Source organism: Oncorhynchus clarkii, chromosome 31 (assembly GCF_045791955.1).
Source record: "Oncorhynchus clarkii lewisi isolate Uvic-CL-2024 chromosome 31, UVic_Ocla_1.0, whole genome shotgun sequence".
Taxonomy (NCBI): Eukaryota; Metazoa; Chordata; class Actinopteri; order Salmoniformes; family Salmonidae; genus Oncorhynchus; species Oncorhynchus clarkii.
Window position 1 is genome coordinate 33033247 of NC_092177.1, and position 26959 is coordinate 33060205.

Sequence of the window (26959 nt, forward strand, 5' to 3'; positions counted from 1 at the left end):
GTAGCCTGGGTTTCACTGTGTGTTTGTGGGTGATTGTTCCTGTCTATGTGTTTTTCACCAGATAGGCTGTTTTAGGTTTTCGTTACGTTCATCACGTTCTTTATTTTGTAGTGTTTGCATTGATTCGTGTTTTACGTTTGTTCATTAAAACATGGATCGCAATCTACACGCTGCATTTTGGTCCGACTCTCCTTCACATACAGAAAACCGTTACAGGGAGAGCTTTGTATGCGTCTTTGTGTGTGGAGTAAAGGTGGTGTAGAGTTGTTTTTCCCCTCTGGTTGCACATGTGACATGCTGGTCGAAATGAGCTAAAATGGATTTAAGTTTGCCTGCATTTAAGTACCCGGCCACAAGGAGCGCCACTTCTGGATGAGCATTTTCTTGTTTGCTCATACAGCCTGTTCAGTGCGGTCTTAGTGCCAGCATCGGTTTGTGGTGGTAAATATATGGCTACAAAAAATATAGATGAAAACTCTCTTGGTAGATAGTGTGGTCTACAGCTTATCATTACGTACTCAGGCGAGCAATACCTCAACACTTCCTTAATATTAGACATCACGCACCAGCTGTTATTGACAAATAGACACACTCTACCACCCTTCGTCTTACCGGATGTAGCTGTTCTGTCCTGCCGATGCACGGAAAACCCAGCCAACTGTATATTATCTGTGTCGTCGTTCAGCCATGACTCGGTGAAACATAAGATATTACAGTTTTTACTGTCTCGTTGGTAGGATAGTCTCAAATGGAGCTTATCCAGTTTATTTTCCAGTGATTGCAGGTTGGACAATAGAACGGATGGCCGAGGCAAGTTACACACTCAATAAAAAATTCTCACAAGGCACCCAGATCTGCGCCCCCTGTATCTCCGTCTTTTCTTCATGTGAATGACAAGGATTTTGGCCTGGTCTTGGAGAAACAGTATATCCTTTGCGTCAGATTCATTAAATAGTCTGATGCAAACTTTGTCCAGTTCGAGCTGAGTAATCGCTGTTCTGATATCCAGAGGCTCTTTTCGGTCATAGGAGATGGTATTAGCAACATCATGGTCAAAATAAGTTACAAACAATGTGAAAAAACACACAAAATAGCACAATTGGTTAGTAACTTGTAAAATGGCATCAAACCCTCCGGCGCCATTATTATGTCTATATGTAATAGTGGTATATAGGTAGAGGGTTTGTTGGTGGTATGTATTAGTGGTATATAGGTGTTAGTTGGTGGTACGTAATACAGGTATATAGATGGAGGCTTAGTTGGTGGTATGTAATAGGGGTGTATAGATGTTAGTTTGTAGTGCAATTAAAAAACAAAATTGTCTTACAAAAGGTAACGTGATTGAACGCATACACAGTAGGTGGCAGCATGCACAAACACAATGTGCAAACGCAATGATACCGAAGAAGAATCGTCCTTAGAGACATGATTGTATCAAGGCACAGATCTAGGAAAGGGTACCAAAACATTTCTGCAACATTGAAGGTCATCAAGAACACAGTGGCATCCATCACTCTTAAATGGAAGAAGTTTGGAACCTCCAAGACTCTTCCTAGAGCTGGCCACCCGGACGAACTGAGCAATTGGGGGAGAAGGGCCTTGGTCAGCGAGGTGACCAAGAACCCAATGTTCACTGACAGAGCTCCAGAGTTCCTCTGTGGAAGCACAACACTCCACCAATCAGGTCTTTATGGTAGAGTGGCCAGACGGAAGCCACTCCTCAGTAAAAGGCACATGACCACCCGCTAGGAGTTTGCCAAAAGGCACCTAAAGGACTCTCAGACCATGAGAAACAAGATTCTCTGGTCTGATGAAACCAAGATTGAATGCCAAGCGTCACGTCTGGAGGAAAACTGGCACCATCCCTACGGTGAAGCATGGTGGTGGCAGCATCCTGTTGTGGGGATGTTGTTCAGCGGCAGGGACTGGAAGACTTGTCAGAGTCGAGGGAAAGATGAACCTTCCAACAGGACAACGACTGTAAGCACACAGCCAAGACAACGCAGGAGTGGCTTTGGGACAAGTCTCTGAACGTCTTCTGACTGGCACTGCCAGAGCCCAGACTTGAACCCTGATCGAACATCTCTGGAGAGACCTGAAAATAGTTGTGCAGCGACACTCCCCATCCAACGTGACAGAGCTTGAGAGGATCTGCAGAGAAGAATGGGAAAAACTCCCCAAATACAGGTGTGCCAAGCTTGTAGCGTCATACCCCCAAAAACTAGAGGCTGTAATAGCTGCCAAAGGTGCTTCAACAAAGTGCTGAGTAAAGTGTCTGAATACTTACATAAATGTGATATTTCAGTTTATTTCTAATAAATAAATAAAAAATGATAAAATCCTGTTTTTGCTTTGTCATTATGAGGTATTGTGTGTAGATTAATGAGTGGGGAAAAAAACAATTCAATCCATTTTAGAACATGTAACAAAATGTGAAAAAGTGTCGAATGCACTGTATGTACGTGAAGAATTGGATCAAGTGGTTGGTGCACAACGACAGAGCCACATGGTAGATGGAGTGTCTCTCCCTTCTGACGTGTTTTTGGGTTATATATGAGATTCCCTGTGAGAGCCTTCATGCCCAAAGCCATGCGGTTTGATAAATGTAAATTATTTGGTCATGTGTCAAGTGTATGTAGACGGGAGAAGTATTATATGCCAGCTGAGCCTAAATGCTGCAATTGTGGTGGTGAACATGCACCCAAATTTCTGAAGTTAGGGTGAAGGAGACGAAGGTGTCAAGAATAAGGGCTGTCCAGAATGTCTCCTATCTGGAGGTGTTGAGAAGAGCGGAAGAAAGGAGTGAAGTTGAAGAAGTAATGGTAATAGGACTAGAGACACAAGATGATATTCCTTGTCAACAGAGGGATCCTGACATGTTGCATGTTAACAAGGTGGACTTTGTAGCGTTTATTACTTTGGATATTAACTTTACAACGCAAACGGAGAGGAAATCTAAGAAAATAGGCATTGTGTGTGTGGCTGAACGTTTTTTGGGAGTTATTTTGCAGAGGCATACAAGGAATCCAGTCGATTAATGTTCCATTCTCACAGGCACCAGAGCCTGTGTAGGGATGTGATTTGAATGTGACTGAAGGAGTGGGATGGTTGTTTGATTTATTTAGTATTATCCTGGGTCCCCCTCCTTCTTCTCGTAATGGAATTTATTTTTGTTACACCCGGTACAGTAGGTGGCGGCAATACACCAATAGGTGTAGTCTGCCATAAAACTTTAAAGAAGATGAAGAAGATGCCACTTGAACTAGACGACAATTTTTGTTAGGTCTCCACAAGGAAATGTCTGTCAGAGGGATTACTTTATTTTTTCGAATTTGTACAACTCTGAAGTTACATCGTTAGTCCTGGAAGGTCATGTTTTAAATACACTAGCTTTCATACCATCGGATATATGTGTGTAATTGAGTTTAGTAGAAGTCAATTTGGCAAATGGGAAACGGATTATTCAGAGAATCTTGCCTATCGCGGACTTGCTGCTCTATGTAATTATTCGCTGCTGTACTGTTAGCTACTAGCTAGTGATAACGCCTGATAGTTAGTTAGTTAGCTAAATCGTTTAAGACATTTGGGACCGTTGTAATAGTAACGGGAGGCTTTTACAACAAGACAACTTCTTTATTGGACGGAATACGACGGAAGTACAAGGATATAACTAAGGTTATGTTGAAGTTGTTTCGAGTGGAAATGTTTGTTTTTTACCATCAGCTAGCATCTAGTAAATTAGCTAGTTAGTTGACAGGGGATATCCTCGGACATTGGGTATGGTGTTGTAACTTCGTAACGTTAACAAGGAAATAACTTGCTAACGTTACCTACTTTAGATTTGTTTAACCATATAATTTAACATAGCAAGTTAACGATGCGGGATTCAGTGAATTTCAGTGTTCTCCATAGAACCTGCAAGTTGGTCGTCCTTCTATGTTTTTTCCATATTTCGGTCACTTTCATTTTTTACGTGAGGTCGTTAGATTTTCGTTTTGCATTTGCGAAGCACGACCAAACTGCATCAAAGGACACAGTACCGGACGCGTTTGAAACGAACCACTTTTCTGTAGACAACGTGACTATAATCACCAAAGAACTTGAAAAATGTCCTGACACATCGCCACTGCTTGGTAAGTAACGTTAGCTGATATGTTGCCAAAACGAACAACATACATATTTAATCAACATAGCTTAATCAATGGTGCATTGTATGATGCTTGGTTGGTAGTCTTGCCAAAGTCTCTTATCAGCAAACAATTATACAAGTTGTTAGCCATGTCTGTCAGGCGCAATCATTAATATGTTCTGAAAAGGAATTAATAAAGAGCTTGGATTACATGTCCCTTAATTATCTAACCTAATGTAAACTACAAGCTCAAAGTATAGATGAGTGCTTACCCTGTAGGGTATTTAACTTATTTATACAATAGGCCTATCTATCTATAGCCCCACTCATGCATTATTAATGCGAAGCATAGGTCTACTGCTAGTGCTCTTGAATTCATGGTTTGTTTTATCTTATTTCCACACAGGTTTGTTGTTCAGTGTCCTTCTCCTTTAGCTTAGATTTCAAAAAAAATGTTTATGCAGCTGTGACCCTAGCTGATCTATCCTTCTGCCACAAACCCTGACTGCTCCAGAGGTGGGAGTCTGTGGATAACAGTGGTGTGCTCGTTCGGCCCTCAGCAGCCTTGGAGATTGAATTGAAAAGCAATGCGGTCTTGGGGTTTAGGAACGTCAATCTCAAGGTCACATTACAGAAAACCACACTAAGTAAACTATTTCATATATGTATGTATGACCTTCTTTTCTTTTGTATGGCAGTTGTAATTTGACCTACTGTTGCTAAGTACTTACCTATTTGTGTAAGTCACTGGCATGTAAGGAGCCATACTATTGTGTCTTTAAAGTTACACTATGCAGAAATCACTCTGCCATTTCCTGGTTGCTAACATTCTAATAGTTCACCTAATTTCAGTTTGTGTGACAAAACAAGCAAGTATAGTGTAGAGCAGGTATTCCCAAACTGGGGTATGCAATGCCATCGGGGGTATGCCAAATAATAATAAACATTTTAATTATTCACATTTTCAAACAGTACATTTTATATTTTCCAACTGGGCTATACATTTGGGTGAGGTTTTATTTATTGCCTGAGTAGCCTCGTTTATTTGTCACGTGTTGAATACAACAGGTGTAGTAGACCTTACAGTGAAATGCTTACTTACAGGCTCTAACCAACAGTGCAAAAAAGGTATTAGGTGAACAATAGGTAAGTAAAGAAATAAAAACAACAGTGAAAAATAACAGGAGCGAGTCTATAAAAGTAGCGAGGCTACATACAGACACCGGTTAGTCAGGCTGATTGAGGTAGTATGTACATGTAGACATGGTTAAAGTTACTATGCATATATATGATGGACAGAGAGTAGCAGTAGTGTAAAAGATGGGTTGGTGGGTGGCGGGACACAATGCAGATAGCCTGGTTAGCCAATATGCGGGAGCACTGGTTGTTTGGGCCAATTGAGGTAGTATGTACATACATGTATAGTTAAAGTGACTTTGCATATATGATAAACAGAGAGTAGCAGCAGCGTAAAAGAGGAGCATAAAAGAGGGGTTGGGGGGTGGCACACAATGCAAATAGTCCGGGTAGCCATTTGATTACTTGTTCAGGAATCTTATGGCTTGGGGGTAAAAACTGTTGAGAAGCCTTTTTGTCCTAGACTTGGTACTCCGGTGCCGCTTGCCATGCGGTAGTAGAGAGAACAGTCTATGACTGGGGTGGCTGGGGTCTTTGGCAATTTTTAGGGCCTTCCTCTGACACCGCCTGGTGTAGGGGTCCTGGATGGCAGGCAGCTTAGCCCCAGTGATGTACTGGGTCGTACGCACTACCCTCTGTAGTGCCTTGCGGTAGGAGGCCGAGCAATTGCCGTACCAGGCAGTGATGCAACCATGTTGCAGCTGTAGAACCTTTTTTAAGGATCTCAGGACCCATGCCAAATCTTTTTAGTTTCATGAGGGGGAATAGGCTTTGTTGTGCCCTCTTCTTTTGAAACAATTACTGCTTCGCGTACAAGCCAGTGAATTCTATGCGTTACAGCTGGATGAGTCAACAGACGTCGCGGGCCTGGCACAGCTCCTGGTATATGTTTATGTTTATGGGGGGTCAATTAAGGAAGACATCCTCTTCTGCAAACCACTGGAAACCAGGATAACATGAGAGGATATTTTTTAAAGTACTGGACAGCTTTGTGTCATCAAATGGACTTTGGTGGTCAAGATGTGTTGGTATCTGTACTGATGGCGCAAAAGCCATGACAGGGAGACATAGTGGAGTGGTAACGCGCATGCAAGCAGTTGCTCCCGACGCCACTTGGGTAAACTGCAGCATCCACCGAGAGGCACTTTCTGCCAAGGGAATGCCTAACAGCTTGAAAGACGTTTTGGACACTACAGTGAAAATTGTTAATTTTGTTAAAGCAAGGCCCCTGAACTCATGTGTATTTTCTGCATTATGCAATGATATGGCCAGTGACCATGTAATGCTTTTACAGCATACTGCACTGGTTATCAAGGGGCAAAGTATTGGCACGTTTCTTTTTTAAATTGAGAGAAAAGCTTCGTTTTTTACTGACCATTTTCACTTGTCTGACTGCTTGCATGATGACTGGCCTGTCTGGGTGATGTTTTTTCTTGCCTGAATGATCTGTATCTAGGATTTACAGGGACTCTCCCCAACTATATTCAATGTGCGGGACAAAATTGTGGCTATGATTTAAGAAGTTGAAGCTCTTTTCTGTTTGCCTTAACAAGGACAACACACAGGTCTTTCCATCATTGTATGATTTTTTTGTGTGCAAATGAACTCAAGCTTACGGACAATGTCAAATGTGATATAGCGAAGCACCTGAGTGAGTTAGGTGCGCAATTATGCAGGTACTTCCCGAAAGGATGACACAAGCAACTGGATTCGTTATCCCTTTCATGCCCTGCCTCCAGTCCACTTACCGATATCTGAACAGGAGAGCCTCATCAAAATTGCAACAACCGGTTCTGTGAAAATTGAATTGAATTAGATGCCACTGCCAGATTTCCGTATAGGGCTACGCTCAAGAGTTTTTTTGCCTTGACAAATCGCGCTGTTAAGACACTGATTGCCCTTTGCAACCACGTACCTATGTGAGAGTGGTTTCTCGGCCCTCACTAGCATGAAAACGAACTACAAACTGTGTGGGAAGTGATGTAAGACTGAGACTCTCTCCAATACAACCCAACATTGCAGAGGTATGTGCGTTACAAGCACACCCTTCTCATTAACCTGTGATGAGTTATTCACAATTTGTGATCAACAAATTATGTTTTATATGTAAGATGGCTAAATAAAAAGCATCATTATTATTTGTTCCCTGGTCCAATAAGAACTCTTTGTCACTTCCCACGAGCTGGGTTGTGACAACACACTCATTCTTATGTTTAATAAATGTATCATATAGTGTGTGTGTGGCAGGCTTACAATGATGGCAAAAACAACATTTGAGAGTGCGCTAATCCTGGTGCTAGAAGAGGGGGTTACGCAGCTGGAGGTTGAATGTTTGAAGGGGTACGGGACTATAACAAGTTTTGGAACCACTGGTGTAGAGAATCATTGTACCATCTAAACTGCTTTGAAATATATTTTGCATAACCAAAGATATTGTATTTTCAGTTGTGTGAAGCTGGGGCATAAAACTGGAAGTAAAAGCCACAAAAACAAAACTTAAGAACGGGTCACATAGAAATGGTGCACATAGAACACATATACAGCTTCTTAGACTTGCTTTCAATGAGTGACAGATCTATAACACTCTTTTCTATGTGAATTTGGTCAGGTCACCCAAAAAGTTACATATTGCAGCTTTTAATAATAAAACCGTTCAGAAGACATTGTCAGGAGACAACTCAATTGCTGAAAACAGGAGATTGGATAGCTAGGCTAGATTTCCTTCCTATAGTATAAACCTGCCCAACCTATATTAGTCCTACGATATGATTTTAAACATTGTCTGTTTGAGCTACAGACTGCTTAACGGTGGCTGAGCTAGAGCGGATTTTGAGACACGGGCGGCTCCCAAAAACACATCCTGGTCTCACAAACACTGCTCTATCTCAGTCCCCGTGAATCACACAGACGTATGGTTGGTATCAGCAGATGCAGAAGAAATAGACAAATCCCATCTATGAAAAGCTGAAACTCTCACAAACTAGCACATGTAACCTGTTTTGCTGTGTGGCGCTCACAAACTGCACGAGTCGTTAGAAGGTAAGAGGTTCTCTTACATAGAAGATCATAGGAATCCCAGGACATAGTGTCTATAATAAAATTACTTAGTTGCTGTCACAAACTCCAACCTCCACACAGTTGTCACTGACTAGTTGGATATTCATTTCCCTCCAACAATTTCTGTACTTATAGTATTATAAATGGTTTTTTTTTTAAATCAGGGTTTGTTTGGTGGACCTTATTTGTTTTTTGACATTTGTCAATAACTGTTTATCAAAGTACTTTGTGTTCTACTTGTAGCCCATGTTGTCCTGAAAAGCAAATGGTGAAACACTTCAATGTGAGGCTAAATCTGAGGGCAGAGAAAGCAGATTTTAATGAAAGTAGTGAAGTTCACTGTGGGAGGCCTGGGACCAATGGAGTTTTAGATTTGACATGCTATTTCCATTGGCTCTACCGAATCATCAATTATCAGGGCTATTGTAGATATGGAGCCCTGACAAAAATGTATGACCTCTCCTCTCTCGTTCTCGTCCAGTTGGCCCACTGCGAATTGAGTTCTCCAACCCAATCAGCCTGGATGTGGTAAGGAAGGAAAACCCCAATCTTAAGAATGGGGGGCGCTTCAAGCCCAGAGACTGCGTGGCCCTCCAGAAGGTGGCCATCATCATCCCTTTCCGCAACCGCGACGAGCACCTCAAGTTCTGGCTCTACTACCTCCACCCCATCCTTCAGCGCCAGCAGTTGGACTATGGCGTCTATGTCATCAACCAGGTGGGTCCCTCCCAGCCGGCCCCCGTCTGCTCTCTTGTCTGCATACAGCAGGATGGAGTAGTGGGAAAAGCAGGTTAAAAGGTTTTAACCAGTGAGCAAGTCTCAGTGTAGGCAGGCAGTGCCCTTTTTTAAATTAGGCTGTCTTACTGCAAGAAATAAACAAAGGTGCTCTGTATATTTCAAATATAGGCTAGCTGGAGTTTACTGGTACCGTACATCACAGGTACTTTCGCCATATTTTATTTGGGTTTTACGCTTTTAAGCAGAATGGGTTGGCTGTGTAAAAACAGAAGGGCATCAAGCCCCCAAATTACAGGCTGTAATGGCAGCTGCCAAGTGACTTGGCTCGTTGAGACGTGCTGGTAGATTTATCTATATATATTTTTTTTAACATATTTTTTCTCCCAGTCTGTCAAAGGTTTGATGTGTCAAGAGAAAGAGTAGGCTAGCATCCAAGTAACTGATGCCTCCCTCCTTTTTAAGAACTTCTACAATTTGCAGTAGTCCTTTGTGTTCCCGTATATATGGGAAGAAATCAGATCTTAAAACATAGTGCCAGCATTTGTCTCGGCGTCTGTTCTTTGTCCATTTCCTTTATTTATTCATGGTGTTTGCACAACCAAGAGACTATCACCGAACACAAATGGACGTGACGCAGAAAACGCTGAAAGCCACACTGTCCATCTCTGTCACTTGAAAGACCTGCGAGAATAGCCCGGTCTGGAAGGCTCTTTTTATCCTTTCACGCTTCTTTTCATCAAGATCCTTTATTGGAATAATGGAAGACTCTTTCTTTGATGTACAACAAGGTATAGAGTTGGTTACAGATAACTAAAGGAAGAATTCAACAAGGGTTGTACTTCAACGTTCATGCAAAACATTTGGGGAACCTGGCCTAGACACACTTCCTGTCTTTTCTAGATCGAAAAACAGTCAGTAGGCCTAATTCGGGCCATTTTGTGATCATATAGGTCTAGTTTAGTAGGTCTGGGAATTGCCAGGGACCTCATGATACGATATCATGAGACTTAGGCGCTGATACAATATGTATTGCGCTTCTGTACGTATTGCGATTTGATACTGTGATTTCTATTGCTCTGTCTGCTGTCTGCTGCAGAGAGCCACGAGAAAAACAAGTTTTGATCAATCATGGTAATGAAAGCTCTGAAAACAAATTGGATCCCTATTTGAGAACAAGCTATTATGGGATAAAAAGTGTAGATTTGGTGCAGGTACAGCCAACTAACGCAAAAATAATATTCTGATATGTAACTATCGATTTTAATGTTTTACTTTTAGCATTATTGTTTAACGTGTGTCACCTGCTCAGGTGATATCAAGTCTGTTTTTTTAGAATGTTTTTTTCATCAACAAAGCACAGTTCTACACTAGTTTTACAGGCTCTTGGTTCAACATGGTGAATATCATGTTGCCTCTAATCAGTTTGTCTCCACAGAGAAGTATCTAGATGGCTACTAGCCAACACTTTTGATCAAAGACTGACAAGTTGACCATAGAGTAGTGATCATGATGAGCACTTAGTGCCACAAGTTGGCTCCTCAGTTTTGACTACTATAATAGCTACAAACTGGCCTGGTTTGTTTGGTTGTTATCAGTGTCAATCATTAGCCTGAGTGGTGCCACTATAGGGCCCTCTAAAATCAATTACTTTTTTTGTGTGAGTCATTAACTTTTTTATTTTATTTTTTTGCTTTCACAGTTTTCGTAAAAAAAACTTTTATAGAAAAACAACTCAATTGGATGTTCTAAGTCTACAAAAATGCTTAAACCACATCAGTATTTTTCTCCACTCATACAGGAGTACTTTTTTGGTTGTTGAGATTTAGCAGCACCCCTACTTCCGACAGCTATGCCTCAGTAGAAACATGAGGCCACAGATGGGCAGAAATGTGTTTTTTCACGATTTCAGTGTGGGAGTGTGTGTGTGCTCTCATTGAAAGTGTTAGACTATATTCTCACAGGTATGGGGATTTACTATGTGAATACTGGAGTTGACCTCAAGGGTATTTGGAAATCAATCTGGTAAAAGGACAAACTGGAATATGAATACTACTGCACAGCCCAGAGTTGACAATATGAAAATGTATTAGTTATTGGGTCATCTAATCCCATTTCACACAAAGGCTGACCTGAACGTAGGATACCGATTTTATCTATCCTTCTCAATATCCTTCAAGTCATCAATGCTGTCTGGGATAAACCACAGTCACTTTTGAACACTTATTGACAAGCCAAAGTTAATACGGTCATACAGGACCATATTGTAGATGAAATCTGTTCCTATTTGTTAAAAAAACGTATCCGTTAGGTGTAGTTTAATGATCCATTTAATTACATGATTCTGTACAGATGTAGGTATTATTGGCTCTTGGGAGGCCAGTACTGTTTTTCAGCTTGGGGCCTAATTGACTCTTTGTTCACATCTCATGCCAGGACTTGTTGCCTCCCACCCACCTACAGGTAAAGTGTGTGTCAACCAACATGTTGTAGTGTAGACTGAACGCCCCACCTATAACGTCATACTGAGCAAATACATGGTTCTATTTGAATATATAATACTTTTTTATTTTATTTTTTAGAGTATACTCTACTCTTGTCTCCAACACAAGTAGTTAATTGGTTCAAGGTGTCAGGCTTGACATGGTGGTGTCCACTGCAAAGAAAAGTAGCTTTAATGGCTGCTATTATACTAATGAGTCAATCTGACGTTTTCCGAAGTCAAATCACCTAGCTATTGCTAAAGGGCCCTTCAATGCTGTTAAACACAATTATTGGGTCTTTGTTGGAATTCTACTCAATCTTTCTGTTTCTCTCTTCTGTTTCTCCTTTCCTATCCTTTCCTCTTTTTTTTCTTTTTTTCTTCCTCGTTTCCCTGCCCCCTTGCTCAAAATGCCTCCCCTTTTGCATGTCAGGCGTATCTGGCCAATGGCTGTGGTCGCTGGAAGAGGAGAGAAATTGTCCCCTGCTTGCTCTGGCCAATTGCGTGACCCCATGGGCTGAGGGGTTCTACTGGTAATGTGTGCTTCATTTCTCTTTCTGTCTCTTACTGTCTCTTTCTCTTATTACTGACTGAGAGATCTATTTTGGTCACATGCACTTCTGAAATCTACTACACTTGCTTCTTTCTGTCTTTGCAAATGATCCACACCCTGTATGCAGATGATGCTGTCATGCACTGTAGGAGAGCGGGATGCATCACTTGGTGGAGGGGAAACAACACACTCCCAAGAGCAACACACTCATAGACCTCCTCAGCGGATGTTTATTTCAGACCATAGCAGATGTCTCAAAGTTTATTTTAATCAGGCATCATATGACGGTCTCTTTTATCACCACAATGTGTGACATGACATGTGACTGACAACAAAGTGCTTCAGCGGAGAACACTACTTACTGAACATTCATTCAATTGTCGGGACTCCTGTCCAGATTACATTAACTGTGCTGCTTCTTGGCATCACACACCCTCGTTCTGGTTTTCCTGCTCTAAGTGAGTTGTCTTGTATTTTTTTAATTACATTTTAAGAACACTAGTCACGCTTTTATTTGGTGCAATCAAAACAAGGACTGAGGTCATGTTATTAGGAGGTTTCATCTGACCCATTTTTTTTTGTTGAATATTTTAGCCAGTTTTGGTTCTATGGGTATTCAAGCAGACCTTTTCTGGAGGACCATCCGATCAAGCCATTGACATATGAGACGTGTCCTTTGAGAGGCACTTCGCCCACATTGAAGGCACACTGACACAGAACACGATGCTCCCGTTCTTTTGCCAAAGGACTCCGGGAATCATCCCAGTAGAACTACATCAGCCCTGGTAACCCTGCCTTTTTTTCAGCCTGAGAAGAGGGAAAAAAAAGACAAACTCACCCACATGAACAAATACTACGGTACTTACTATTGAATTATATAGTAAACTCTAGTATACTACACACTGTAGTACCCCTCGATCATGTGTAATACTTACTGCTTGTTGTAAATTGAATGTTGTAAATGCTACAGATAAGTACTGTAGTAAATACAGTGGAGCAAAAAAGTATTTAGTCAGCCACCAATTGTGCAAGTTCTCCCACTTAAAAAGATGAGAGAGGCCTGTAATTTTCATCATAGGTACGCTTCAACTATGACAGACAAAATGAGGAAAAAAAATCCAGAAAATCACATTGTAGGATTTTTAATTAATTTATTTACAAATTATGGTGGAAAATAAGTATTTTGTCACCTACAAACAAGCAAGATTTCTGGCTCTCACAGACCTGTAACTTCTTCTTTAAGAGGCTCCTCTGTCCTCCACTCGTTCAAGGTAAACACAGGTTTTCCAGCAAACAACAAGATGCCAACACAACGTCATCAAAGACAAACGACTCTTAAGTACTCTATTGTATGCGCCAAAATTTTCATTTAAACAAGGTCTGGTACTGTTTCTGACATGTATGCATTGTCAATCGCATTATAATAGATAGCCCCCTGGATGCTTCAGTTTAGCCTTAGTTCTGGTGTGCGCTTTAGTCCCTTGAGAAATGGGTGGCCAAACAACCAATGAGGACCAGAGTTTCCTACCCTTGTCTAGACACTCGACAATAAGTATTTTCTTTCTACACGATTCACCTTCCAATTCTAACCCCACATTCCCTCCATTCACACTCTCTAGGACGGTGATGAAGTCTTTAACCGTGCCAAGCTCCTCAACGTTGGCTACTCGGAGGCCCTGAAGGAGTACGACTACGGCTGCTTTGTGTTCAGTGACGTGGACCTCATCCCCATGGATGACCGCAACACCTACAGGTGCTTCAGCCAGCCCAGGCACCTGTCTGTTTCCATGGACAAGTTTGGCTTCCGGTAAGCCAACACTCCCAACGGATAGCCCTGGAATTGTCTTTGTCTCTCTCCAGTTCACTGCCCATAGTACCGACATGAATGAGCGTACACACACACACACACACACACACACACACGGACGGGAGTGTCCACATTAAAGCTTAAAGAGCACCTGTGGGTTCTATGACGTTCTATGGACTTTGTCATCTTTCGTTGTTGAGTTTCCGGTTCTGGCTGTCTTAACCTCCGTAGCTGTGTAGCGACGTTTACAGTAAGCAGTGCTTAGTGATGGGTTCAGTACTGCCATGTTCCCGGGGTGACAGTTGTTACTAAGGATTTCGTTCTTCCTTATTGTTCACGTGACTGATCAAAACCAGGTTCTGTAAAACAGCAGGCCACCTATAAAGTGTCACTTGCCAAAGGAATTGTATTTAATATATTCTTATTTAAATGAACAAAGGCTTGTTTCTCCGTACCTCTGACAGTAAGACAAGCAAGTATTTTTATTGCTAATGCAGAAGGTGGTGTTGGAAAGATTGGAAAGCACTTAAAATATCATTTTATTTAGTAGTAAACTGTCCCTCATTGGGACCTTATTTGCCTGGAGTCCTGTTTTTTTGAATAGCCTGCTTCATCACTTACAATGTGCTCACTGGCTTCAGAGGTCTGCTGTCAGAATGGCTTAAATACTCATCAGTTTAGCCTAGTGTCACACAGTGTTCTGTTTGCTGCTCTGTTTTCTGACCGTGGAGGAGGAAGTGGACCAGTAGAGCAAACTCTAGATGGGTTTAGCTGTTGCTCTACATGTGTAACACCGTGACATGTCAGACAGGGAGGAGCTCTGTGATGCGTGACTATCTTTGTCTGCGTGGTTGATAAAAGGATTTGGGAGCTTCTCTTCTGTTGTGATTCACAACTCTGGGCCTACACAGCTGTAGACCTTATGCTTGGCTAGTCGCTGATCTACATTCAGTTTGGCTCTGTTGCCTGCTTCTGATGTAAGATTTAGATTGGTAAAGTAAGCTGACCCCAGATGTGACGTCCTAGTGCTGCCTTCCTCCTGTGTTACAGGTCATAGTACAGGTCTCTCGGCTTGTAACTGTGTTTTTATGGGCATACTCTCACCAAACCTTTCCCTTTGTTGCACAGACAACAGCTTGTATACTGTGTGTCATGTTCCTTGAAGGGCATGCAGCTCACCAAGCATCTGGATTCAATATCCAACAGGATTTTGGCAGGGAAATCCGGCTCCAGGAAAGACGCCAAGCTTCCCTTGTTGGGTCATTTGTTCGGTGACTAAGTCCCACAATGGATTCATGTCTTTTATTTGATTTAGTTGATTTTCTTAATTGTGCTGACCTTTCCAATGTTAGCACTGGGATTTAAAGAATGTCATGATAGCCAAGGCTAATTCGGTGTCCAAAATAAACAGGCAAGTGAGGCAAGGCTAAACCAGGGTGCTTCAGTCTCTTGGCTCCATGTTTCCCTACAGTACACTGTACAGAGAGCCAGCATGTAACTTGCAGAAGGCAGTGATAAGAAACTGAGGAGGGTTTTTCTGCAGCACCTCATTTGCTAGGCAGATACTTCCTCTTTCCTAGAATGTAAGGCACTGACTACGGTTTCTGTTAGAGCCAGAGTCATTTACCCCTCTCTTTTTTTTTCACACAGGAAAAAAAGATTAAATGCATAAATTAATTTCTTGCTGCGTTTTATAACCTGCAGATCTAAAATACTACTTATTGTAATTTATGCTCCCCATCAGACACATTTTGTGCCTCAGTTGCACTTCTAAAGTTGAATGAGAATTCACGAAGGGCATTCTATCAGCAGACAGCACTTCTTTTCTCCCCGGTACTCTCGGTGTAGCCAGCCTAATTTTCTCTGGTAAAATGCAAGATTAGCTTTAAGCAAAATATTAGAAAATGTAGCTGGCTACATAATTTTTATGATAGGCCTAAACTTTAGAAATATGATGGCCGTGCATCATCAACAACAACAAAGACCTTGCTTTTTCATTTAAAAGCTCATTTACTTGTGTGGCTGCCAACCAAATAGCGTTGCACTTTTGTTGTCATCTGATAAAAATGAAGCCATTATCTGCCGAATGTGTCGCTCTAATGTATTTTTCTGTGAATGGAAAAACTATAGTTGCACATCCCTGATCACTATTGAACCAAAAAAAAACAATGACTTTCACTGAAAGTTATGTCCAAATATCCCAGTATACGGTATACTGCCCAAGCCTAGTTTAAACTCTAATAAACAAATTCAAGGTTCTCTATTTATTTTTCTCTTTCCGCTCTCTCTCTCTCTGCATCTCTCTCTTGCTCTCAGATTGCCGTACAACCAGTACTTCGGAGGCGTGTCGTCAATGAGCAAGGAGCAATTCCTCAAGATCAATGGCTTCCCCAACAACTACTGGGGCTGGGGAGGAGAGGACGATGACATTTTCAACAGGTCAGAGTCCGCACAGCCACTCTCAGACAAATGTCTGTGGCTCATAGGAGGACTCCATGTAAAATGCAGATCATTCATATTTATTGGGTAAAGTGATAGCCAAGGTTTCACATGAAAATATTTTCTTGAGTGCGCAATGTTGAAACGCCATCACATGTTCAAACCCTGTTACACGGGGTGTGCTTCGTTGTTTCTATCCCTACTTTTTGCATTGTTCCAACTTGCCCCCAAGGGTGCCCTTGTATGCCACTACCACCATTTGCTCTTGAAGGAAATGATGCATCAGTGAGTATCCTGTTAGCATCCATTTCAGCCGAGGCGCTTTCACAAGCAGATGGGACACCCAAACAAACCTGTCATTTGTGAGGATGTGTCCTGTCTCTGAGACACTCCCGGAACACACACCCCCTCCAGCTATCTCTCTTTCTCCAGTTTATGAATGATGCCAACAGCACACAGTTGTTACTAAGGCTCCCCCTCCCCCTTATTTTTCACGTGACTGATCAAAACCAGGCTCTATAAAGGAGTAGTCAAGAATCAGGCAAAAAAAGAGGCTATATATAAAGTGTCACTTGCCAAATGAATCCTGTATTATTTAGTTTCTTATTAAATGCACAAAGGCTTGTTTATCCTTACCTCTATCAGTTAGACAAACAAGCATTTTAAATCACTAATGCAGAAAGCAGTGTTGTAAAGATTGGAAGGAGTTTGACATTTGAATGTAACTTGTATGCCTTATTTGTCTTGAGTCAAGTGTTTCGAATAGCCTGCTATTAGATATTCAATGTTTCTTTAGAATAAAATGTTTTTTTTTTTTTATTAATTGTTTCACAATATTAAAAAGAGTTTATAACAGGCCTTAAAATAATGTCAAAGCAACACGAACTAGGGCCTTACAGTGATGGTGAAAACGAGGGACATGTCAAATGATGCTGAATTTCGGCACTTAAGCAAGTCTATTTATTGAATTATTTATTTAAATGTATGTATGTGTATTTAAAATATCAAAGGGACGGTTTTGGGATGAAATTCTCTCAACATAACATGTACTGAGCCTCGTTAACTTCTGCATTTGAGACATGAGTAACCCAATAGCTTCACTATAGACCAGCCAAACTGAACACCGTCTCCAGAAGTGAATTATAGATGAACTCCACACATACTAATGAATGCCCAACAGCACAAGGTGTTAGGATGTTGTTGTTTTTTTGTCTTTGAGCTGTGTTTTTTGAGCTCTTTGGAGTGCTTGCTTGATAAGTCACCATATCCATTTTGAAAGGGATACTGTAAACAATAGCAGACAGGATGTTTCCAGACATACTCAGTTATTCACTGTGCTCTGGAAGCTTTTATCAGCTGTGACCCTGAACCATGCAACAAAAACAATCAATTTCCAGTGTAGTTACACCAGAGATTCTGGATATAATGATGAGAAGCCTTTTTTTTTTTTTTTCTCAAAGTTGACGGGATGTTGCGTGCATCACACTTATCAGTGCACTCATATCAACCTAAGCATTACAAAACTTCAATTAGATGAAATAAGCCTCATGTATCAAAATAGCAATTCAGTTTTATCTTCTAATATAATTTGACACTCATTGCCCCCCCCCCCCCCCCCTAATACAAAAACTCCTCACTTGCTTAATGATGAATGATCTGCTTAACATGGACAGATTCTGGGCAGAGTAATCCCTCTCACTTTGCCTCTTCCTCTCTGGTTACACCTATTGAGTTCGGCAATAGTGCACTATTTGCATCTCTTGCACAGAGGCAACTGAATGAAAACCAAAGAACCTGTTTTACTCCCGTTCACATCTATCCTACATTTTCCTTGACCTTTTTTAGGTTTATTTCACTGGTGTAAGAAAAATTTGCAGATTTTCTCCCAGGTGTAGAAGCTGTTGTAACTGCGTCCCACAGTGTTTTAGTTAGACTGGTGGTCTGACTCCGGCTTTTGCTGTGTTTTAACAGGCTGAACTCCAAGGGGATGACCATCTCACGGCCCAGCGGAGCCGTGGGGAAATGCAGGATGATCCGCCACAACCGGGATGGTGGGAACGAAGACAACCCACAGAGGTGAGGTTCCAACTCCTGCTCTCAGGGGCTCTATTTCCATGTATAATGGTACCCTCTCTGGGTTTGCTCACTCGCTTTCGCATGAATCTAGCCAAATTGGATTTAATAGGAGTAAGCAATGGGTCCACCAAGGGATGTACTGATTCAACGATACGCACCGGTCCCAGATGTTTTTTTCAAACGTTTAAGATACAAGTGCATCGGTCCGTGGATTCCAAAACCGTTCCAAATGTAGCATGTATCGGTCCAAAAAAAATCAAATCAAGTGTTTACTGGTCACTAAAATGTTAAATTCATGTTAGGCCTACATTCTGTCTCTCTTCCAAAATCACCTTCTTTTGGGACAACTGATACGTCCTCTCCTTCAGTGTCGAACTGCATGCTACTGTGTTGACAGTAGAGGTCGACCAACTATGATTTTTCAACACCGATACCGGTTTATTGGAGGACCAAAAAAAGCCGATACCGATTAATCGGCCAATTTATTATATATTTTTTATATATATATATATTTGTAATAATGAGAATTACAGCAATACTGAATGAACAAAGAACACTTTTTATTTATTTTTTAACTTAATATAATGCATAAAATCAATTTAGTCTCAAATAAATAATGAAACATGCTCAATTTGGTTTAAATAATGCAAAAACAGTGTTGGAGAATAAATTAAAAGTGCAGTATGTGTCATGTAAAAAAGCTAACGTTGAAGTTCCTTGCTCAGAACATATGAAAGCTGGTGGTTCAATATTCCCAGTTATTCAATATTTACAGTTAAGGACTTTTAGGTTGTAGTTATTATAGGAATTATGACGTGTCGACTATTTCTCTCTATACCATTTGTATTTCATATACCTTTGACTATTGGATATTCTAATAGGCACTTTAGTATTGCCAGCCTAATCTCAGGAGTTGATTGGCTTGAAGTCATAAACAGCGCTGTGTTTCAACCATTGCTAAGAGCTGATTGCAAACGCAGTAAAGTTTGAATGCATGCTTACGAGCCTGCTGCTGCCTACCACCGCTCAGTGAGACTGCTCTATCAAATCATAGACTTAATTATAATATAATAAACACAAATATGAGCCTTAAGTCATTAATATGGTAAAATCCGGAAACTATAATTTCGAAAACAAAACATTTATTCTTTCAGTGAAATACGGAATCGTTCCGTATTTTATTGAACGGGTGGCAACCCTAAGTCTAAATATTGCTGTTTACATTGCGCAATCTTCAATGTTATGTCAGAATTATGTACAATTCTGGCAAATTAGTTCGCAGCGAGCCAGGCGGCCCAAACTGTTGCATGTACCCTGACTCTGCGTACAATGAACGCAAGAGAAGTGACATAATTTCCCTAGTTAATATTGCCTGCTAACAGGAATTTATTTTAACTAAATATGCAGGTTTAAAAATATATACTTCTATGTATTGATTTTAAGAAAGGCATTGATGTTCATGGTTAGGTACATTACTGGGCTTTTTTTCGCGAATGAGCTTTTGTTAAATCATCACCCGTTTGGCAAAGTAGGCTGTGATTCGATGATAAATTAACAGGCACCGCATTGATTATACGCAACGCAGGACAAGCTAGTTAACCTAGTAATATCATCAACCATGTGTAGTTAACTAGTGATTATGTGAAGATGTTTTTTTATAAGATACTTTTAATGCTAGCTAGCAACTTACCTTGGCTCCTTGCTGCACTCGCTTAACAGGTGGTCAGCCTGCCACCCAGTTTCCTCGAGGAATGCAATATAATCGGCATCCAAAAATGCAGATTACCGATTGTTATGAACTTGAAATCAGCCCTAATTAATCGGCCATGTAGATCAATGACTGTCAACTAGAGGTCGGCAAGTCATTTTGCATGCCGGACAACCCCAGGCAATATCAGTAGCCTACATTTGGATCGGGTTGGGGTTCACTTGTATCTTAAACTTTTTATTCCCTACTAGTCTCATGGCTCAGCTGAGGTGCCTACATAGTACGTACACCATAGACATATTTAATTTACACACGCACACACACACACAAGTCTGCTCACAGAGGCCCAGCTCATGAGCACACGCACACAGAGGCCCAGCTCATGAGCACACGCACACAGAGGCCCAGCTCATGAGCACACGCACACAGAGGCCCAGCTCATGAGCACACGCACACAGAGGCCCAGCTCATGAGCACACGCACACAGAGGCCCAGCTCATGAGCACACGCACACAGAGGCCCAGCTCATGAGCACACGCACACAGAGGCCCAGCTCATGAGCACACGCACACAGAGGCCCAGCTCATGAGCACACGCACACAGAGGCCCAGCTCATGAGCACACGCACACAGAGGCCCAGCTCATGAGCACACGCACACAGAGGCCCAGCTCATGAGCACACGCACACAGAGGCCCAGCTCATGAGCACACGCACACAGAGGCCCAGCTCATGAGCACACGCACACAGAGGCCCAGCTCATGAGCACACGCACACAGAGGCCCAGCTCATGAGCACACGCACACAGAGGCCCAGCTCATGAGCACACGCACACAGAGGCCCAGCTCATGAGCACACGCACACAGAGGCCCAGCTCATGAGCACACGCACACAGAGGCCCAGCTCATGAGCACACGCACACAGAGGCCCAGCTCATGAGCACACGCACACAGAGGCCCAGCTCATGAGCACACGCACACAGAGGCCCAGCTCATGAGCACACGCACACAGAGGCCCAGCTCATGAGCACACGCACACAGAGGCCCAGCTCATGAGCACACGCACACAGAGGCCCAGCTCATGAGCACACGCACACAGAGGCCCAGCTCATGAGCACACGCACACAGAGGCCCAGCTCATGAGCACACGCACACAGAGGCCCAGCTCATGAGCACACGCACACAGAGGCCCAGCTCATGAGCACACGCACACAGAGGCCCAGCTCATGAGCACACGCACACAGAGGCCCAGCTCATGAGCACACGCACACAGAGGCCCAGCTCATGAGCACACGCACACAGAGGCCCAGCTCATGAGCACACGCACACAGAGGCCCAGCTCATGAGCACACGCACACAGAGGCCCAGCTCATGAGCACACGCACACAGAGGCCCAGCTCATGAGCACACGCACACAGAGGCCCAGCTCATGAGCACACGCACACAGAGGCCCAGCTCATGAGCACACGCACACAGAGGCCCAGCTCATGAGCACACGCACACAGAGGCCCAGCTCATGAGCACACGCACACAGAGGCCCAGCTCATGAGCACACGCACACAGAGGCCCAGCTCATGAGCACACGCACACAGAGGCCCAGCTCATGAGCACACGCACACAGAGGCCCAGCTCATGAGCACACGCACACAGAGGCCCAGCTCATGAGCACACGCACACAGAGGCCCAGCTCATGAGCACACGCACACAGAGGCCCAGCTCATGAGCACACGCACACAGAGGCCCAGCTCATGAGCACACGCACACAGAGGCCCAGCTCATGAGCACACGCACACAGAGGCCCAGCTCATGAGCACACGCACACAGAGGCCCAGCTCATGAGCACACGCACACAGAGGCCCAGCTCATGAGCACACGCACACAGAGGCCCAGCTCATGAGCACACGCACACAGAGGCCCAGCTCATGAGCACACGCACACAGAGGCCCAGCTCATGAGCACACGCACACAGAGGCCCAGCTCATGAGCACACGCACACAGAGGCCCAGCTCATGAGCACACGCACACAGAGGCCCAGCTCATGAGCACACGCACACAGAGGCCCAGCTCATGAGCACACGCACACAGAGGCCCAGCTCATGAGCACACGCACACAGAGGCCCAGCTCATGAGCACACGCACACAGAGGCCCAGCTCATGAGCACACGCACACAGAGGCCCAGCTCATGAGCACACGCACACAGAGGCCCAGCTCATGAGCACACGCACACAGAGGCCCAGCTCATGAGCACACGCACACAGAGGCCCAGCTCATGAGCACACGCACACAGAGGCCCAGCTCATGAGCACACGCACACAGAGGCCCAGCTCATGAGCACACGCACACAGAGGCCCAGCTCATGAGCACACGCACACAGAGGCCCAGCTCATGAGCACACGCACACAGAGGCCCAGCTCATGAGCACACGCACACAGAGGCCCAGCTCATGAGCACACGCACACAGAGGCCCAGCTCATGAGCACACGCACACAGAGGCCCAGCTCATGAGCACACGCACACAGAGGCCCAGCTCATGAGCACACGCACACAGAGGCCCAGCTCATGAGCACACGCACACAGAGGCCCAGCTCATGAGCACACGCACACAGAGGCCCAGCTCATGAGCACACGCACACAGAGGCCCAGCTCACGAGCACGAGCACACAGAGGCCCAGCTCACGAGCACGAGCACACAGAGGCCCAGCTCACGAGCACGAGCACACAGAGGCCCAGCTCACGAGCACACAGAGGCCCAGCTCACGAGCACACAGAGGCCCAGCTCACGAGCACACAGAGGCCCAGCTCACGAGCACACAGAGGCCCAGCTCACGAGCACACGCACACAGAGGCCCAGCTCATGAGCTCCATCAGCAGCAGATTTTAATTTAGAATGGAAAAGGAATGTGTTTATGCAACAAATGATAGTGCATCGAATAATTCTCTAATCAAACCGAATTGTTTCAAAATAAAACACATCGTTCCTGTATCACATCGAATCGCCTTGAAAGAGAAAGTTGCACATCTCTAGGTCCACCTAGTTTCAGCTATATTGGTTTCACTTATCCAGCTCTATCAGATCTGTAAAGGAGAGCAGAAGAGAGGAAACAAAAGGTGTGCACAGTTGAACACTCCCCAGGCTCTCCTTGCCCTCGTCACACAAGGATCCAGTCACTCACTACTGCTTCCATTGACGTCATGTCTCACGAACACTGGATGACTTGGTCAGCTCGGCCATTCTTCTCTGTACAGAAGCAAACTTAACACTGCAATAAAAACCTCTGAAGGCATTGACGTGCAATAGAAGCCTAGGCAAACATTGACGTGCAATAGAAGCCTGGGCAAACATTGACGTGCAATAGAAGCCTGGGCAAACATTGACGTGCAGTAGAAGCCTCAACATCCATAACAATAAATGTGGTCATTATCACACTAGGCCTCACTGATCCATCAGGGCTATTGATTATCTATTGATCAGCGGCGGCAGTTAGCTAGACTGTGTGGCGGATTACTTTTCAGTAGCACTTTGATTTGTTTGATTGCCGTGGTTAGATTTCTTGAGTAGCGTTTAATCAAGTAGTGTATAACAAGCAACGATTTTTGTGAAATCCAGAGGAGATGTTTGCCATAGGCTACACCTTAACCAAATAAAAAAAGACCTGGGTCTTAAACCACGTCATTGAATTGTGGTTGAGCTGTGTTTTTTTTCTCTCCAGGTTCGACCGCATCGCCCACACCAAGGAGACCATGAACAAAGATGGCATAAAAACCCTGTCGTACAAAGTGGTCAAAGTGGAGAAGGATCAATTATACACCAAAATCACTGTGGACGTGGGGGAAAAAATTACTCTGCAAACCAATTAAAACCTGAACAGCCTTGACAACCAATTTGCCACTGTGGTGGATGCTGTAACCAAATGTGCCTTGACACTATAAATAATATTATGCCTTGGACTCTTTGGACCATAGAGAATGACTGATCTAATCAGCAAACAAACATGTTCCCCAATATTCCCTTTATTTTCGGCCTTTGCACATCCGATGGTGAATTGAACTGGGATTCCAGCGTTTCCATCATAGGCTCCTTAATGGAATGAGAGTTGACATCCGGGGTGGTTTCAGGCTGATATGGCCCCCACTCTCTCTGTCTGGAGACGGCTGCTGAGACCAAGTCCTTTGTGAGCTATTTTGTCTTGGGGGGGTGTTGTGAAATGTCTAATTGATTGTCCTATGCATCAGGGACTCTCAAATAATGTGTTTTGTCACTTCTGGGGAATTTCTTGCTAATCCTTTTTAATGCCTTTGCTGAGAAGGGTTTCAACCAATCAAATGCCAAGAGGTCGGGCCAAAGATGGAACTCTGCAATTCGGAGGTCAATAACAAACGAAATCACTTAGGTTTTGTAAAGAAAACCAATCTCAAAGGATTTTTGTACTGATGTTCCATGAAGATTTTGAACTTACCCCAAAGGGCCTAGAATTCCAAAAACAAATAGTTGAAACGGCCAAATCCCATGATATTTACGTTAGGCATTCTAATTCTCACTGCTAAGGGTCCTTAAAGGTTGTTTTTCATTAGTCTATTGTTGATATAGTCCTAAAATGTTTTGCATGTCAGCAATCAAGTTTTCAAGATGCATAACTTTTGAAATACAGCCAGTATGATGCATTTTGCATCATATAGTTTTTAGGTGTTTTTTTGTTGAGTATTTTGAACTATGTGAAAAGTGTCTCTGCTGAAGCTCCCTTCCCTGTGAAGACCACCATTCAAGGTAGCCTGTAAGGAGGCCTCTCCCTAGTTGGAAAAAGAGGCACCTGAATGTATTGCCTGGTGGTGTTGTGATTGTGTACCCTGAGGTAAAATGATACTGCGCTGTTGTCTATCACGAGTGTCTGGTGTTGTGATTATTTTTTTTTAAGTCTGAGATGGGGGGGGGGGGTTCTACGCAAAAAAATAATCCTCTTGTATTCATTGTATGTCTTTAAGGAAGTGTGAGAGGGTTGGAAAACCATTTTTTTACTTTTTTTTTGGCCTCGATGTAGTAACCAAACCACAGGAGGTTGGTGGCACCTTAATGAGGGAGGACAGGCTCATTGTAATTGCTGGAGCGGAATGGGGGAATGGTATCAAACACTCGATTTCCACGTGTTTGATGCCATTCCATTTGCTCCGTTATGGTTATTATTATGAGCCGTACTCCCCTCCGCAGTCTCATGCCACCACGGGTCCTTATTGTTCCTCATATACATTGAAAACTACACAAGATTGTGCGCTATGAGGCATGGCATTGCACATGTACAGTTAATCTTATTGAGGGGAAAAAGCCATTGTTATATCTAGTCTCCAGTCAAAAATCGCAGAGTGATTGTCTGTCCATACTTAGGCTTCCATGTTTGCTTCTTAATTCTGTCAGAAGAGGAATGGCAATCAGCCCTTGAAGAATCTGTAAAATGACAGCCATTTTTGCCTTACCCAAATAAACTTGAAAATATCAATGAATTGGTCAACTTTGAAACATTAGTAGGAGATATGGGTGTACATTAACCGCTAAAGCTAAGTCAGTAATTCCCTAGCTGTTCCCCAAAAGTTTTTCCCAAGATGCTGTGCTATAGTTAGCCGTTTCCCAAGATGCTGAACCATAGTTAACCGTTTCCCAAGATGCTGAACTATAGGGTCTTTGGGCTCGGTCAAGAAAGCCACATCACAGGCTTATTCAACTACGGTGAAACGTTGCAAATAGAAATCCTTCATATAGAATGAGCACAATGTACATAGCAAATAGAGGTTTTTGTCAGCTCTATGCAACACATTTCTATACTCAAAATGGGGAGTGTTTGCCACATTGAATAAGCCTAAGGAAAGACCTAGTCACCACATACCACCTAACTCTGGTAGCTACGTACAGACACTCGAAGACATTGGAGTAGTCCCATGATGTGCAGTCTTGCTCTTTAAGCCTGGCATGCAGGGCTGCATTATGTGCAGTGCATAGCATTATATACTTCTCTCAATCCACCTAAAGATTAATTTTCAAGGTTGAAAAGCAGTGTCTTTTATAGGTTGGCTGAAGCCAGGTTTGTTTCTCCCAAAGACAATGGCCTTTGTTGAGAAAGCCAGCATTATGTATGCCAAGTGTGAATTCGGTTTGTTTTACCATAGTTAGCTGGCTAATCTGTAAGGCTTCTATCTTTTTACTTTTCATGTTTTCCATTATGATTCAACGTGTGCTTGTGATTTCTACAAATGCATGTGTCTTCGTATGTCTTTTGCTGGCATAACAATTTCATTTCCTGGTTTGTGGGAATGTTGGTGAAGATGAAACAACTCCTGTTTCGGTCATTAAAATCTTTGATTTAAGTAAATGTCTTCTCATTCATTAACTTGGGTCCGAACACTAAGCAGTGGTTTCCCGGACACAGATTAAACCTATTCCTGGATTTGAGTATTATTTTTGTACAAGCATTAGGTCAGCCAGCTAAACTCTTAAGTGTCCTCTCGGTTAATGTTCAGTGTGGCCTCTGGCCAGTAGTCTCATCTACACAGTGCAATGGGTGGAGCGTATCCATGGGTTACCGGACGGGACAAGTGTGCAGGAGCAAGCAGAGTAACCCTCTCGACCTTTTTTTAAAGGAAAGACAAGCCAACTGCTGGTCTACATTTACTTAATGAAGAAAAAAACCACCTCTGTCCAGGTGAGAGGTTACTGCTAAATCTTTGCAATAGTTTCACTCATGCAGTTATGAGTCGTGACAACCAGCTTGAAGCTATTACCTGTATGTTGTCGCGAACATGTCAGCCATTTCATGTGGCTTGTAAACATTGTTCCTGTTACTGTTCAAACAGA

The 26959-nt window shown here is 43.1% G+C and overlaps 1 protein-coding gene across 1 annotated transcript; it reads left to right on the top strand.

Annotated features, from left to right (window-relative positions):
* Nucleotides 1-3234: 3234 nt before the first annotated feature.
* LOC139390653 (beta-1,4-galactosyltransferase 1-like) lies at nucleotides 3235-26472 on the top strand. The gene is made up of 6 exons (XM_071137922.1): nucleotides 3235-4133; nucleotides 8805-9040; nucleotides 13713-13900; nucleotides 16217-16339; nucleotides 18311-18415; nucleotides 23832-26472. The coding sequence occupies exons 1-6, from the start codon at nucleotides 3878-3880 to the stop codon at nucleotides 23977-23979; spliced, it is 1056 nt and encodes a 351-aa protein (XP_070994023.1). The 5' UTR covers nucleotides 3235-3877; the 3' UTR covers nucleotides 23980-26472.
* The last annotated feature ends 487 nt before the right edge of the window (nucleotides 26473-26959 follow it).

Excerpts from the sequence above, each read along its gene's own strand:
- LOC139390653 (XM_071137922.1), top strand. The coding sequence starts at position 3,878 with ATGCGGGATTCAGTGAATTTCAGTGTTCTCCATAGAACCTGCAAGTTG. Across the intron at positions 13,901-16,216 it reads ATGGACAAGTTTGGCTTCCG|ATTGCCGTACAACCAGTACT; the intron begins GTAAGCCAACAC and ends TCTTGCTCTCAG. Across the intron at positions 18,416-23,831 it reads AACGAAGACAACCCACAGAG|GTTCGACCGCATCGCCCACA; the intron begins GTGAGGTTCCAA and ends TTTTCTCTCCAG.